We start from the raw sequence: 14,815 nt of genomic DNA on the forward strand, positions 1-14,815 counted from the left end.
TTGATATATTAGTATTAACCATTAGATACCATTGAGTGGGGGGCAACACCAGCATGAAAAAAGTTCATGGGTGTGCCAAATATAGATTACATTCACTGGGGGTGCCTAACATTTTGCAGACCCCAGTGATTTTTTTTTTATCTTTCTTCTCCTTTAAAGGAGAACTACACCCCTTTAACTGGCCTGCCTGCCTGGCCCCCCTCACCTTTCCCTTATCGCATACTCTGTAACTAAAACTGCCCCTGTTGCAAACCCCAAACTAAAAATGCAGAGCAGGGCAGCTGCGTAACTTGGCGCCATCTTCTGTGTGATATGTGATAGCACATTACCGAATAGATGCCATTGCTTTGTAAAACCAGTAGTTGGATGGAACTTTACTACAGTATTTGGCCAACTCAATGGATAGTCCAAGTGATGGATGTCCAAATTTAGATACAACACTAATTTAAAATTGTGTTTAGCCACTATAGAGTAAAAACACAAAACGTTTATATTGCATTCCTAAACCAAAGAAAAATACAAATCATGTAAAGCTGTGTTATGAAAATAAATGTAGCAAAAGGCAGCTCTTCCAGCCAAGAGTTCAATTTCCACAGTGTTTTGCAGGCTTCTTCATAGGTGTGTTAATCACATAAAATGCAAAGCATTGTGGGAATTGAAGTCTTGGGAGGAGGAAAGTGGGCTTTTCTCAAGAATCAAGAGCAGCACAAACACCGGAAAGGGACAGTCAAACTGTTTTAACAGTAGTTACATTTAGGAATCGGGGTATATATTGGAACGTTGCGGTTTAGAATTACATTTTCTTTTAGAATTAGTTTCCAATTTTTGTGTAGCGCTCTCCTTGAAATCTGCAATCTTTGGAGTAATATTATTGAAATTTGTATAATCTTCCAACAAAGGTTAACAGGTAAAATTTTAGAAGATTCAGTGGTCAAAAAGTCATCAGCTAAGCCAGCATGACAAGCAGGGTCCAGGAATACATGCCCAGGCCATTCAGTATGTGATGAGGACCAAGAATAACCAAGTTGAGCATGCACTGCCATGCAGCCAGACGTAGTGTAAAAACAATTACCTGTACTGTATTAACACTTAAATAGGGCACACAGCCTTATGCATTTCATGCTGTTGCACCAGTCAGGTTAACTACGTGGGATTTCACGAGTGCCTGCTCCGCTTGATAAATTAGGTAAAAGAATGTCTGCTTATAAAACAGACTAATTTTATTCTCCATTCATATTAAAATGATTGACTCAAAAATATACATATTTAACCAACCTTTACCCAAACAAACCTTCCATGAAAGCAAAAAGCAAACTTAAAAGTGGAAAAAAAAAACAAAGTTGAAAACTGGATTTCTTGATTCTTTTCAAATATTCCAAAAATGTCAGGGTCACCTATAATACTACTGAATCCAATATAAAAGTGTATGCTGCCCCAGGGAAACAAAGTCATAGAATAAACAATCCAGCAGTGTCATTGCCAACTGTGGTGTAATACAGCCACTCAGTGCTTGAAATACAAACAAATAGAATAGTTGCACTGTGTAGCATGGCAGACAAATGAAATTGAAGGCATTCTGCCTGCATACTGATCACTATATGGAGTAGATAAAGTTTTTGCTCAGAGAATTTTCTAAACAATATTATTACACAATTAGTTTATTTAAATTAAAATAATGCATTAAAATCGAAGCAATTAAAAAATTCAGCCAGCCATATATGCTTAAAGTTGATATACAGTGGTGTGAAAAACTATTTGCCCCCTTCCTGATTTCTTATTCTTTTGCATGTTTGTCACACAAAATGTTTCTGATCATCAAACACATTTAACTATTAGTCAAAGATAACACAAGTAAACACAAAATGCAGTTTTTAAATGAGGGTTTTTATTATTTAGGGAGAAAAAAAATCCAAACCTACATGGCCCTGTGTGAAAAAGTAATTGCTCCCTGAACCTAATAACTGGTTGGGCCACCCTTAGCAGCAATAACTGCAATCAAGCGTTTGCAATAACTTGCAATGAGTCTTTTACAGCGCTCTGGAGGAACTTTGGCCCACTCATCTTTGCAGAATTGTTGTAATTCAGCTTTATTTGAGGGTTTTCTAGCATGAACCGCCTTTTAAGGTCATACCACAACATCTCAATAGGATTCAGGTCAGGACTTTGACTAGGCCACTCCAAAGTCTTCATTTTGTTTTTCTTCAGCCATTCAGAGGTGGATTTGCTGGTGTGTTTTGGGTCATTGTCCTGCTGCAGCACCCAAGATCGCTTTAGCTTGAGTTGATGAACAGATGGCCGGACATTCTCCTTCAGGATTTTTTGGTAGACAGTAGAATTCATGGTTCCATCTATCACAGCAAGCCTTCCAGGTCCTGAAGCAGCAAAACAACCCCAGACCATCACACTACCGCCACCATATTTTACTGTTGGTATGATGTTCTTTTTCTGAAATGCTGTGTTACTTTTACGCCAGATGTAACGGGACACGCACCTTCCAAAAAGTTCAACTTTTGTCTCGTCGGTCCACAAGGTATTTTCCCAAAAGTCTTGGCAATCATTGAGATGTTTTTTAGCAAAATTGAGACGAGCCATAATGTTCTTTTTGCTTAAAAGTGGTTTGCGCCTTGGAAATCTGCCATGCAGGCCATTTTTGCCCAGTCTCTTTCTTATGGTGGAGTCGTGAACACTGACCTTAATTGAGGCAAGTGAGGCCTGCAGTTCTTTAGATGTTGTCCTGGGGTCTTTTGTGGCCTCTCGGATGAGTTGTCTCTGCGCTCTTGGGGTAATTTTGGTCGGCCGGCCACTCCTGGGAAGGTTCACCACTGTTCCATGTTTTTGCCATTTGTGGATAATGGCTCTCACTGTGGTTCGCTGGAGTCCCAAAGCTTTAGAAATGGCTTTATAACCTTTACCAGACTGATAGATCTCAATAACTTTTGTTCTCATTTGATCCTGAATTTCTTTGGATCTTGGCATGATGTCTAGCTTTTGAGGTGCTTTTGGTCTACTTCTCTGTGTCAGGTAGCTCCTATTTAAGTGATTTCTTGATTGAAACAGGTGTGGCAGTAATCAGGCCTGGGGGTGACTACAGAAATTGAACTCAGGTGTGATAAACCACAGTTAAGTTATTTTTTAACAAGGGGGGCAATCACTTTTTTACACAGGGCCATGTAGATTTGGAGTTTTATTTCTCCCTTAATAACTTAAACCTTCATTTAAAAACTGCATTTTGTGTTCAATTATGTTATCTTTGACTAATAGTTAACGGTTTTTGATGAGCAGAAACATTTAAGTGTGACAAACATGCAAAAGAATAAGAAATCAGGAAGCGGGCAAATAGTTTTTCACACCACTGTATACCATACATCTTTATTTTTAAAGATTATACTTGTCTTAAAATAGAAGGCAACATGACTTTAAACAAACCTTTTGGCTCGTTTATTCAAAAAAAAAAAAAAAACTTTAAAACCACTTAAGTACCATTCCCCAAAGGTCGATGGCACTTCCTTCTTTAAGCAATCTACATTTATCCAGTTGTAAAGGAGATTGGGGGCAGGACTTGCAGCTTGTCTATGACTGATTAATTATAGTTTGAAGGGAGTTTCTCTATCACAGCTGGCAGAACACCAACTGATCTGGGCCAATGTGAGAAGGGAACCCTCCAGCAGTCTTAAAAATAAACAGCCTACTTAGTGTAGAAAGTTATTACTTACCAGCTGGACTGCCATCCTACTTACATGATTTCTTGTTATTAAAAAAAGTAGCTGTCCCTCAAGCTGTGAGTGAAGCAGAGCTAGGATTGGGGGCAGGACGTGGGCTGCTACTGCACAGTTTAGATTGTCGCACAGTTATGACCACTTCCTGAGGGAGAATGAAAGGACCCACCCAGCCCTATTTCAATTTATTATATTAATTATATTATGCCATTTTTAGCCAGTCATTTTAGGGTTTAGTTCTCCTTTAACATAGATCACAGAATTTGCCATCTTAATTTTAAAATATACTGTGAGAGGAACATTATGGTAGAAACAATCCATATAGATATACAGAAATAAACAGATTGAGGACAGTCCCTGAACTGAAACATATAACAATATATTTTACTTATAATATAAAGAAATGGTCAATTTGAAGCATTGTTACCTTTCTATTAATGTAACCCTTTAAAATCCCTTCAACGGCCAAGCTCCCTGCATCTGATACCCAATGACTTTAGCTTCACGCCATGGTCTCACAATGACTAGTTATTTAACATAAAGGTTGTGTTTTTTCACACAATGATGTATTGTATTTCCTTATTAAACATGGGCCAGGCAAACCCACTGTTTCAACCATGCACCACCTAAGAAGCCAACTGGGGGCCTCTGCAAGGGAGCCCTGTCTACTAGATTATATCTGACCAAAATCAGGTACCGGACTGGCCAACATTGATTAGGCAAGTTTGAAAAGTCTGCTGTGAACAACCTGATGCTGTTCTTCTCTTCTAATGTGTCTGCACAGACCCCTACTATTGTCTGATCATCAGGGCCAAATTTCAGAATAGGGTGCCTTGAGGCCAGCCCCCCCCGTTCGCCACCCGACCGAACCCCCCACACATGCACACCATTTAACCCATACAGAGCAGTGGGGAGAGGACGCGCTAAAGTTTCTGGGCACCTGGTCTCTATTGCTCTGTATGCGAGCAAAACTCCAGTGCGCTGAGCGGCATGCCGCCCTAGGCCCGGGCCTTGCCACAAGTCCAAACCTGCTGATTATTGTCCAGGGTGTCAATTTTTAGCATCCAATGATAAACCCTTTTCTTCTATTTTTCTAGCAATTACCTTTACCAATAACTTTGAAAATGCACAATTAATGCATATTGGAAAGTTGTTTAGAATTACATTTTTGGGTGGAAGACCCCTTTAACTATGCACCACAACTGGGAAAGACAGATTAGAATAAATCTTAACTTTAATTAAAGTTAAACTAATTCATAGCCCAGTAAGAATTTATATTTAATTCTGAGTAACTAAACTGTTTAGGTTTCAAACAAAATTACCTTTATGAATGGTTACTTGCACAAATACTCTGATTTAAAGGACAACTAAACCCTAAAAATGAATATGGTTAGACATACCATATTTTATGTAATGAGCTTATTGAACCAGCCTAAAAGGTTCAACATCTCTATAGTAATAAAAATGCAGTCCTTTAAAGTTGTCACAGGGGGTGACCATACTGGACACTTCTGTTGAGAAGCTAAGCTTAGGGGTCATTGGAAATTATCAAGCAAAGAAAATGATGTTTGTCTGTCATATAAGCTGATCCTAATGGGCTGATGATTCAATTCTGATGCTAATAGCACTGGTTTCAAGGATGCCATGCAGTAATCATCTGTGGTAATTACTAATCAGCCTTATATTGTGACATTTGTATTCTGTATATATAAACTCAGTAACTGACAACAGCACAAAGCATGTGCTGGGAATCAGCAAAAAATATAGGGGGCTACTGGGGCATCTTTAGGGGCACAGATCTTTCCCGCTAAAGGGCTTTAGTTGCCTTGGGCTGGTACAGAAGCACAAAACAATTTACAACATTTCTAGCATACGTCTTTAGTTAAGCTTTAGTTCTCCTTTAAGACCAATATAGTAAAAATGAAGCTATTAACATAAGTGTGTCATGGGACAAAAAAAAAAAATTCTTTCAAAACTGTTTATTTTATTTTCCCTTAACAAAATGTTCCAGGTGCTCTCAACATATAACATCTGTGACATTTCAAAGTCTTTTTATATAAACTCTGCCAATCCCTAAGTAAACAAAGAAAGTGGCTGTGGCAATGCTAAATGAACTCATATACTCAAATATTACAAAAACAATTTAAAACAATGTTACTTCAAAAATAGTTTAATTTTTGCGCTTTCAACTTCTATGGGCCAAAAAGGTGTTCATGCACTTTTTCTTGATAAGGTGTCTTATAAGTTTAATACTGAAATGTTCCTCTGTATGCTGTATAAGAACCTTGAACTCTGTGCTGTGCATATTTCCACCAGATATGCAATCTAAATGTGTCTAACTACAAATGAATTCTGTCAGTTACTGATAAAACATACACATTAATCACAAACCATAGCATATAAACACTACTTGAACTATTTTCACATTTACGTTGAAAACAGTAAGGGCAATGGCACAGGGGACAACACTGAATATTCTGTAAACTCAAGGATAGGCAGAAAATATTCTAAATTACAAGCCCAAATTTACACTCTCATCAATCGCTTGCAGCAGATTGCCATACAAGTAAATGGAGTGGGATTTCAACGTTTCAGTCCCCATCTGTGATTATATATATATATATTTATTATATATACACACATACACACACACAAACACGCACATATATTTTTGCATCCTTAACCCCAATTGGATTTTAGCTCCCTCCCTAAGCAGAAGCATGAACAGTGAAAACCACCCTGATCATAGCTTCCACTGTGTATGGTCATGCTAAGCAATGATTGTTTTGAGCCAAGATATGACCAAAGACTAACGCTGCCAATACAGCTGGGCAACACTGAACTTAGAGAGCAGGTACAGGGGCCCTTAGCTGTGTAGACAGCAATGTTGTTGATAATGAGGCCCCATGTGGGAGGTAGGGTTGCAAAGTTTCTTTGAAAATATAATTATTTTTTATGTTTGTTTTCCCCTATTAAAGGAGACATTGTGTGAAAAACAAGAGTGTACCAGTGTATTATAATACTCTAAATATAAAAGTAATTTAAATAAAGTAGTAGTAAATCGTGTCTTGGGCTGATTTATTGAAATTTTCTGCAAAAATCTAACTAGTCCTGCCAACTAAAATCTAACTAGTCCTGCCAACTAAAATCTAACTAGTCACTTCCTGCTGCCTCCTTTCCCAAGCTATGCGGGGGGGCAGCAGCACTCAGCACACTACACTGTAGAATAGGAACCAATCAGCATTTAGGTGGAGTGAAACCAGCACCATGTATTATTCATTATTGCCTACAAGATTATAGGAGTTTTTAGTTATGCTATGTGTCTCGGCTAATAACATGGGCTTCAAGCAACATTTTTACCAACCAGGTGGCTAGAGATTAAAATCAGAGGGTAAGGGTTTAGTTGTCCTTTAAAATACAATTTATTTATTTTTTAAATGTAATGAGTGTGTCCAAACCGTATCAGGCATTTTGGTGTCCAAAATATTGTCTTTTGGGTTTGATTTCCGGAAATGCCCCTCTTAAAAGAGAAAGAAAGGTAAAAACCAAGTACGGTAAGCTTTATCAGAAAGATCTATGTAAATACAGCCATAAGCACTCACAGATACGCTGCACTAAGTCATCTATCAAAAGAAACAGGATTTCTTGTCTCCTTCCTTGTCTCTGCAATTCCTGTGCCAGAGTCTGCCCAGCTCTCTCCTGCTCCCCCCTGCCTCAAGAATGCTAAGAACCCCTAAGGAATGTGTGATCTGAGCCATTCAGCAGGAAGCTTCCTCATAGACTTACAAACTGTGCAGGTACAGGGGTCTTGGTGCAGGAGCATGGCATTATGGGAATTTTCTTTACAGAGCTCAGCGTTTTTTTTTTCCTATGAGGCTTCTGATCATCTGAACAGCAGAAATATGGGGAGACTTAAAAGAGAAGGAAAGCCAAAATGTTAGGCACCCCCAAGTGACTTAAATCGCTTACCTTGTACCCAGGGCTGGTGCCCCTGTTAGGAGAGGACCACACCAGCCCAGGGTAGCTGCGAGCGCTTCCTTCTTCTGCGTTGGCGCGCTCATTCGCATGTGTATTAGAGTGAAAAGACGAACTTTAACAAGAAAGTCAGCCCAGGGATTTTGCCGCAGATGAAGGAAGCGCTCACTACAGGTGCCCTGGGCTGGTGCGTTTTTTTCCTAACAGGGGCACCAGCCCCGGGTACAAAGTAAGAGATTTAAGTCACTTGGGGGGTGCCTAACATTTTGGCACCCCCAAGTGACTTAGCCTTTCCTTCTCCTTTAAGGGCACTATTGAGAGAACTGAAAGTATGCCTGCAGCTTGAGATTGGCCCTTTATTGGCTTTTCCTTCTGCTTTAAGCTAGAAGCTCAGCAATGCCAGATTTCAATACAGTAAGCCCCTAGGCCACCTGCCTAAAGTCCGCCCCTCCCTGTGCAGCGTGTGCTTGCACACATACACATTACAGGCTCTAAGGCTCCTTTCATCTGTCTCACTAGTTCCTATAGACCCCAGCATTACTGCAGAATGCAATGCTCCAGGTGTCTACAGGAACAAAAAATGACAGATGCAGCTGGGTGGCATAGCGACCTGAAAACCTTGTCACCCTAGGCCCGGGCCTTTGTGGCCTTCCCACAAATACAGGCCTGGAGCTAACGGCTGCATACATAGGAACAAAAAAAAACTCTATTTCATGCAGAGATTAAAGGAGAAGGAAAGGCAAAGTCACTTGGGGGTGCCAAAATGTTAGGCACCCTCAAGTGACTTAAATCGCCTACCTTTTACCCCAGGCTGGTGCCCCTGTTCGGAGAGAACAGCACCAGCCCGGGGTAGCTGCAGCACTTCCTACTTCCTGTTCTCTCGCGCACTGAACTTTAACAGAGAAGTCGGATTTTCACTCAACTGCGCATGCGCCTGTTGTGGAGTCCCAGCAAAACGAAACAGGAAGCGCTTGCTACAGGTACCCCAGGCTGGTGCTGTTTTCTCCTAACAGGGGTACCCCAAGTGACTTAGCCTTTCCTTGTCCTTTAAGGGCAAGTGTGCAACTATATACACCTTTTTTTTTTTTTAATTTAGGCAAAAAATTATAAAGTTAGCTATGCCTTGTAATTTAAAAAATTAATCGAAGTCAAGAGAAGACAAACAAGGCCCTGTAACTCTGGTCCTGTAATCAGTCCAAACAGTCAAAATCAGGAAAACAAACATTTGGTAGCAAATATAATAAACACTCAGACCAACACTACAGAAAAATAAAGTGGTTGGTTAATGATCTCTACCTCAAGATATTTTTCCCCATCTAAACTGGTCATTCAAAAACAATTTGCTTTGTGCAGTAAGAAGTTACCTCAGCTACTACAACACCACTATACAGATATCCTCAGTATAAAAAAAACAAATTCTGTTACTACACCACAGCACTATAACAATGCTCTCCCTGAGAGCTCTTGACTCCAGTCAAGTTGCCTGTGTGCTTACTGAGTCATAGTATCATAAAGGGAGATACCTGAACCAGTGGCGAACAATGAAAAACGCAAACTGCAGCTGGGCCCCTGGGGTAACAGGGGGCCTGAGGCAGATGACCCATGTTTTTGTGCGTGTTGTGGGTGACAGGGTTGTTCACTTTTTTTTTTTTTTTTTTGCAGATGGTTCCCAGACCACTAAAGCTACACCACTAACCTGAATATAAAAAACAGGACCAGTCCACAGAAGCATTTGCATTGATATGTTCCCCCTTCATCAGGTGTCACTAACCTGAACCCATTATGCCATTGGATTGGCTTTGAGAGTACTTCAGCATGCAGGGTCTGGCCAGCACAGCAGCTAGGTATAAACCTACAGGATAAAGAACAGAGCCAACCAGCACCATCTTTGAGGCCACTGGGAGCAACATGTTGCTATACCATATTTGCAAAATCACACAGTCTAAACAGGAAGTTACCAAGTAAAACTCAAGTTAATCTTTTAAACTCCTTTCAAAGTGTTAAATAATGAGGGGATGACTATCTACAGTAATACTGGTCATGATTTAATTTATTAGATTTATGTTAATATAATTTTATCTGGATAGGGACAGTATTAAGAAGCTGCGGACTCTGCTCTGAAAAATTCACATCTCAGATATATTAAAGGACATGTAAACCCCACACACAAAAATTTAATCAGTGAACAGCCTCTTTAAAATCTTTCAATACCTGCCACACTGGTTGTCCAGAGGTCAATTGTAAGGCTGCAACATCTCCTTAATCACTTAGATTTGCTTTTCCTCCTGTAACCCACTCGGCCCCCACCCTCAGGAATTTGCTTTGACTTCTGGCTTGTGGGCATGCTCAGTTGATCTAAATTCAGATTACTAAACACGCCCCCCAGTCTAGCAGCCAGTGAAGAGATGGCATTGCTGGTTCCCACTGAAACTCAGCTCTAGCTGTCTGCTTCAATTTTTTTCTCCAAACCTTCTCTCCTGCGTTTTTTATCCGAGACAGTTCTGCCTGTGTGAGCCTGTATTCTTGATGAAATGTATGCTGAATAAGGGTCTCTGTGTGTGTATGCTGTTTGCAGATTTAAATGTATCTGATTATGTATCAGAGGAAAAATGGCCACCGGGTGAAAGTTGCTATTTGCTTTAGGAAAATGTGATGGTTTTGGCAAACGGAGGGGATATATGCAGTACAAACAATGCCATTTGGGTGGGGGGGACGTGCCCAACTGATATACATTGTAGGCAAATGTAGGCTTTATGTGTCCTTTAAGGAGGGGGAAGAGAGTTGTGGCCTAGCTGCAAGTTTTGCAGAGTATGGAAGCTTTAGACCCCTTCCCATTAGATTATATTGTGAAAAAAAAAATCACAGTAACCCAGTCAACTTGCAGTCTATTCAGAATAGCAGGTCTTTGACAAAACAGCACATGTAAGGTATTAATTTTTCCTCTTCTTTTTTCATTGTCTTGTCTGCTTTTGATAAGCTTCACTAGGATTGCAAGAAGCAACCTTACCATACCATAATACAGCTTAACAGAAGTGGGACATGTAAGAGTATTTTTAAATGAGCTGTAACAATAAAATAGTTTAAAGCTATGTAGAAATAAAAACCAATATCTTGACATCTGTAGTACAGACTATGCTGTAAAGCATATTATAATAAGTCTTCCAGCCCTTTGTTAGCACATGCTCCTTTTGTCTTCATCCAGCTGTGTGTATATTATACAAGTGCAGTCTCAGAACACAGTTAGTAACGGGACAAGGCAAATAATCGAGTCTGCAAAGACTGCCCATAAAGACATCATGCAAAATCCAATCAATAACCATTAGCAATTTATCTCACAACATAACCGAGTATACGAAACATAATAAAAGTTGATCAGACGTCAAGTTACATTCCGTCTGCGCCCTTTGGATCCGTTACTTTTAAAGCGCCTCAGGATAATTGGCCTGTACTGCTCACCTGTACCTTCAGTCCACTAGGGGCTGTACAGCGGCTCTCAGTGAAAATCATGGTACGCGACCACATACACTTCCCTGAGCAAAGACACCCTCTCACCCGATATCGGCAGCTTACCCTCCCTACTTCTCCGTCCCCTCACCTGCCGCTCTCCCGCTCAGCTTAACGAACTTCACCAACGGTTCTCCTCCACCGGCTTCTGCCGCCATGACAGGAGTCAAAGAGCAAGTAAGCGCACGGAAAAATCGCTCCGCACGGAAACAAGGGAAGCTGCACTGAAAGGCCACTTATCAGCGTGACGCGGCTGACAGAGCCCGGCACTGACAAATATTTTCAGAAGTGCTAATTTTGAGCGAGACTTATTCAGGACAAACAGCGAAATAATGTTACCATTATTATAATATACACTATTAGTTCTTACCTGTCAAGAGGGATGTCATTCATACATGTTTTAGCTAATGAAAGGATCAACAATTTTTATATATGAGTTATATGGAAATTACTAATTTATTTAATTATATGATTGCAATAATTGCTTTATATTTTACTTTGTAAGGGCTCTGATAATATGAGATATAATAGCAACAACTCTCATAATAATATTGGAAATAATAGCAACAACTTGATTATCAGCTTGTTTCATATTGTATTGGAACCCATGGAAATTTAGTATATTGCTATAGATGCACCTTTTGTTTTGATTCATTGGATAGTTCAGATTTTTTTTTTTTTTATTAAATAACTTCTCAGATATTGTATGGCAATATGATTGTTTTTGCCACCAATATGGATGACTTTCCTGTAGTTTGAGGCTTTTCTGATTATATTTTTGTACTTTAGATAATAGTAAATAAAATAAGAGGTATCATTTATTCTAAACTAAATATTAGGTTACAAAACCGACACCCAAATTAAAAGACAACATGTGTATTATCCAAGCTGGGCTCTTCTAATGAGTTTGGACAAGTGTCTGCTGCAGTTAATCAGGGTATATCTCTCCATAACTCGCCTATTTCAGATTCAGATTTCTCCCAAGAGGAACAGCCTGATAGAGAAGATACTGGCTTTAATCTGGATTTTGTGGTAAAAGCTGATAAAAGCTTTAAAATCTTTAAAATTGGATACAGCTGTAGCGAGTCAAGATCTTATGTTAAGTTTAAAGCTAATGTGTTCCCTGTGCATTAAGGATGTTATAAAGAAAGAGTGGGCAAATCCAGACAAGAAATGTTACTTATCCCAAAGGATTAAGAGAATGTATCCCTTGCCAAAAGTGGATGTATCCATTACCCGAGTGGCAAGGAAGACAATTTTGCCAGTGGATGGAGGGGTCTCTTTAAGGGATGCGAAGGAACAGACACAAGATTCCACATTAAAAAAGGTGTTTTTCGTAGCAGGTGCTGCCTGTAACATAGCCATTGCAATTACATCTCTTGCCAGGGCTAATAATCTTTGGATTAGGGAGGTAGAAGAGGCTCTCATTAATATAACCGAGAGGATATTCTTAAATATGTGGAGAAGAATAAGGTAGCTAATTCATTTTTTGCAGAAGCCTCTATAAATAGTATCATGCTGGCAGCAAAGAGTCTGGTGGTTGCAGTTCTCTCTGGCTCAGGCATTGGATGGCGGATACACAATCAAAACATAATCTGTGTTCTTTGCCATTTGAGGGCAGTTAATTATTTGGATCCAGACTGGTAAACATTATATCTAAGGCTTCGGCCAGCAAGTCTTCATTTTTGAAGGGGAAAAGGCAGACCTCTAGGTCATCTAGATCTTTTAATGAGGCTAGGACGTAAAGACCTGGCAGTTCTTACAGGCAATCCTATTGGAAAGGAAAGTGTTAGTTCTTTCAGTCCAGTAAAAAAGACATCAAGGGGCACATTTACTAATCCACGAACGTCTGAAAAGCGGGCAAATGCGTTTTTTTCGTAATGATCGGTATTTTGCGATTTTTTCGTAACTTGTCGCGACTTTTTCGTAGCCGTTACGACTTTTTCGTAAATTGTTGCGACTTTTTCGTAGCGTTACGACTTGCGCGAATTGTTGCAACTTTTTCGTAGCCATCGCGCCGAGTACGAAAGTTTCGGATTCATTCAAGCTTCAGTATTGTGACTTTCCTTGGGCCAGGTTGGAGCTGCAGAGTGCCATTGAGTCCTATGGGAGGCTTCCAAAATCATACAAAGTCTGAAAGTTTTGCCCGCCGTTTACGAGCGCTCAATACGAAAAAGTCGCGACAATATACGAGCAAATCGTAACGGCTACGAAAAAGTCGTAACGGCGAAAAAATCGCAAAAAAATACGAAAAAGTCGCAAAATGTTCGTTTCACTTTCTGTAGATGATTTTTTTATCTTCAAAAACTCCAAGAAGTCTGGAAGCTCTGAAGGTCATTCTCTACAAATTGTTGGAGAAAAGAGGTATAGGTCAAGTCCCTCTAGAGCAGTGATCCCCAACCACTGGCTCATAAACAACATTTGCTCACCACCCCCTTTGATGTTGCTCACAGTGGCCTCAAAGTAGGTGCCAACTTTTACATTTCTGGCTTGTAAGCAGAACCTCCTGCAGCCCAGCAGTCCACATGGGGCCTTTTGACCTTGCCCAGGACTTTCACAAAAGTCCTTGCTCCCCTTCTGGGATATATAAGACTGCAAAGCATCAAAATCTACACCTATTTAGACGACATTCTTGTCAAACCTAAACACTCCAAGGTAGTGCTAAGGATTCTGCAAGATCATGGATGGATCATAAATTTTCAGAAGATTGTGCTGGTTCCTAACCAGAGACTAAAATTTTTGATAATGATTCTGCATACCAGAAAGGTTCATTCTGGTAGCAACTTTAGCCCTGAGCATGCACAATAATCTGTAAAATTCTCTATGTGTAGCAATGACATAAATACTGAAAAAAGATGTTTCACATACCCTTATTGCAGACATCATAAAACAGCGTACAATACAGATCCCCTTCGCTACTGTAACAGATATAGAAAACACTGCTTTTCAGATTTTCTGTGACATTGAACAATCTAGTTATTCAGATAAGCTTTTAGAGTATCAAACCATCTAAAATATTTTTTAATGTGTCTCCTCTAATACAACTTCTTATAGAGAAACAGAAGTGATGTTAATAAACAGATCAGCTTTGACAAAGATGTAATGATTTAAAGTGTATTGCAACGCCCAAGTAATGAACACACACTGACATAATTAACTTAGCTCTGTCAGCTGTTCTGTCATCTTTGCTTTAACTCCTTCAGTGGTGTTAACACTGAAGGAGTTAAAGCAAAGATGACAGAACAGCTGTCAGTGGCGTATTTATAATAAGGCATCCAAGGGCCTGTACCTAGGGAGGCACGTTTTGGGGGGAAGCCCTCGGGTGCCTATATTTTCTTTACATGAGACATTACGCATACTGTGCATGTGACCTTTCACGTACGAAGTAGGGATGTGTTCAGGTCTGGTGCCTAGGGCTAGGGATCAAAGAACTGACCGGAAATGTAGAATTTATCGTTTTGGCTCTATCTTTTTTTTTTTTTTTTTTTTACATGGGTGCCACAGATTTTATATTTAACAGATACGCTGCATAGCCATGCCCGTCACTAGGTCTTATTATCGGGGTAGGGCATAGAAATTTTGCTAGGGCTTGTTGTTTGGGTAGGTCTTATTTTCGGGGA

General features: G+C 39.9%; 1 protein-coding gene across 1 annotated transcript in view; it reads right to left on the reverse strand.

Moving 5' to 3' along the window:
- klhdc10 (kelch domain containing 10) overlaps nt 1-11,396 on the reverse strand; it is a gene marked incomplete at its 5' end in the record, with an annotated part of 36,722 nt that extends 25,326 nt beyond the window's left edge. Inside the window, 1 exon segment of the mRNA NM_001016816.2 lies at nt 11,287-11,396. Within this exon segment, the coding sequence (NP_001016816.1) occupies nt 11,287-11,353 (67 nt within the window).
- Nucleotides 11,397-14,815: the final 3,419 nt, after the last annotated feature.

The sequence above is a fragment of the Xenopus tropicalis genome, chromosome 3, assembly GCF_000004195.4.
Source record: "Xenopus tropicalis strain Nigerian chromosome 3, UCB_Xtro_10.0, whole genome shotgun sequence".
Taxonomy (NCBI): Eukaryota; Metazoa; Chordata; class Amphibia; order Anura; family Pipidae; genus Xenopus; species Xenopus tropicalis.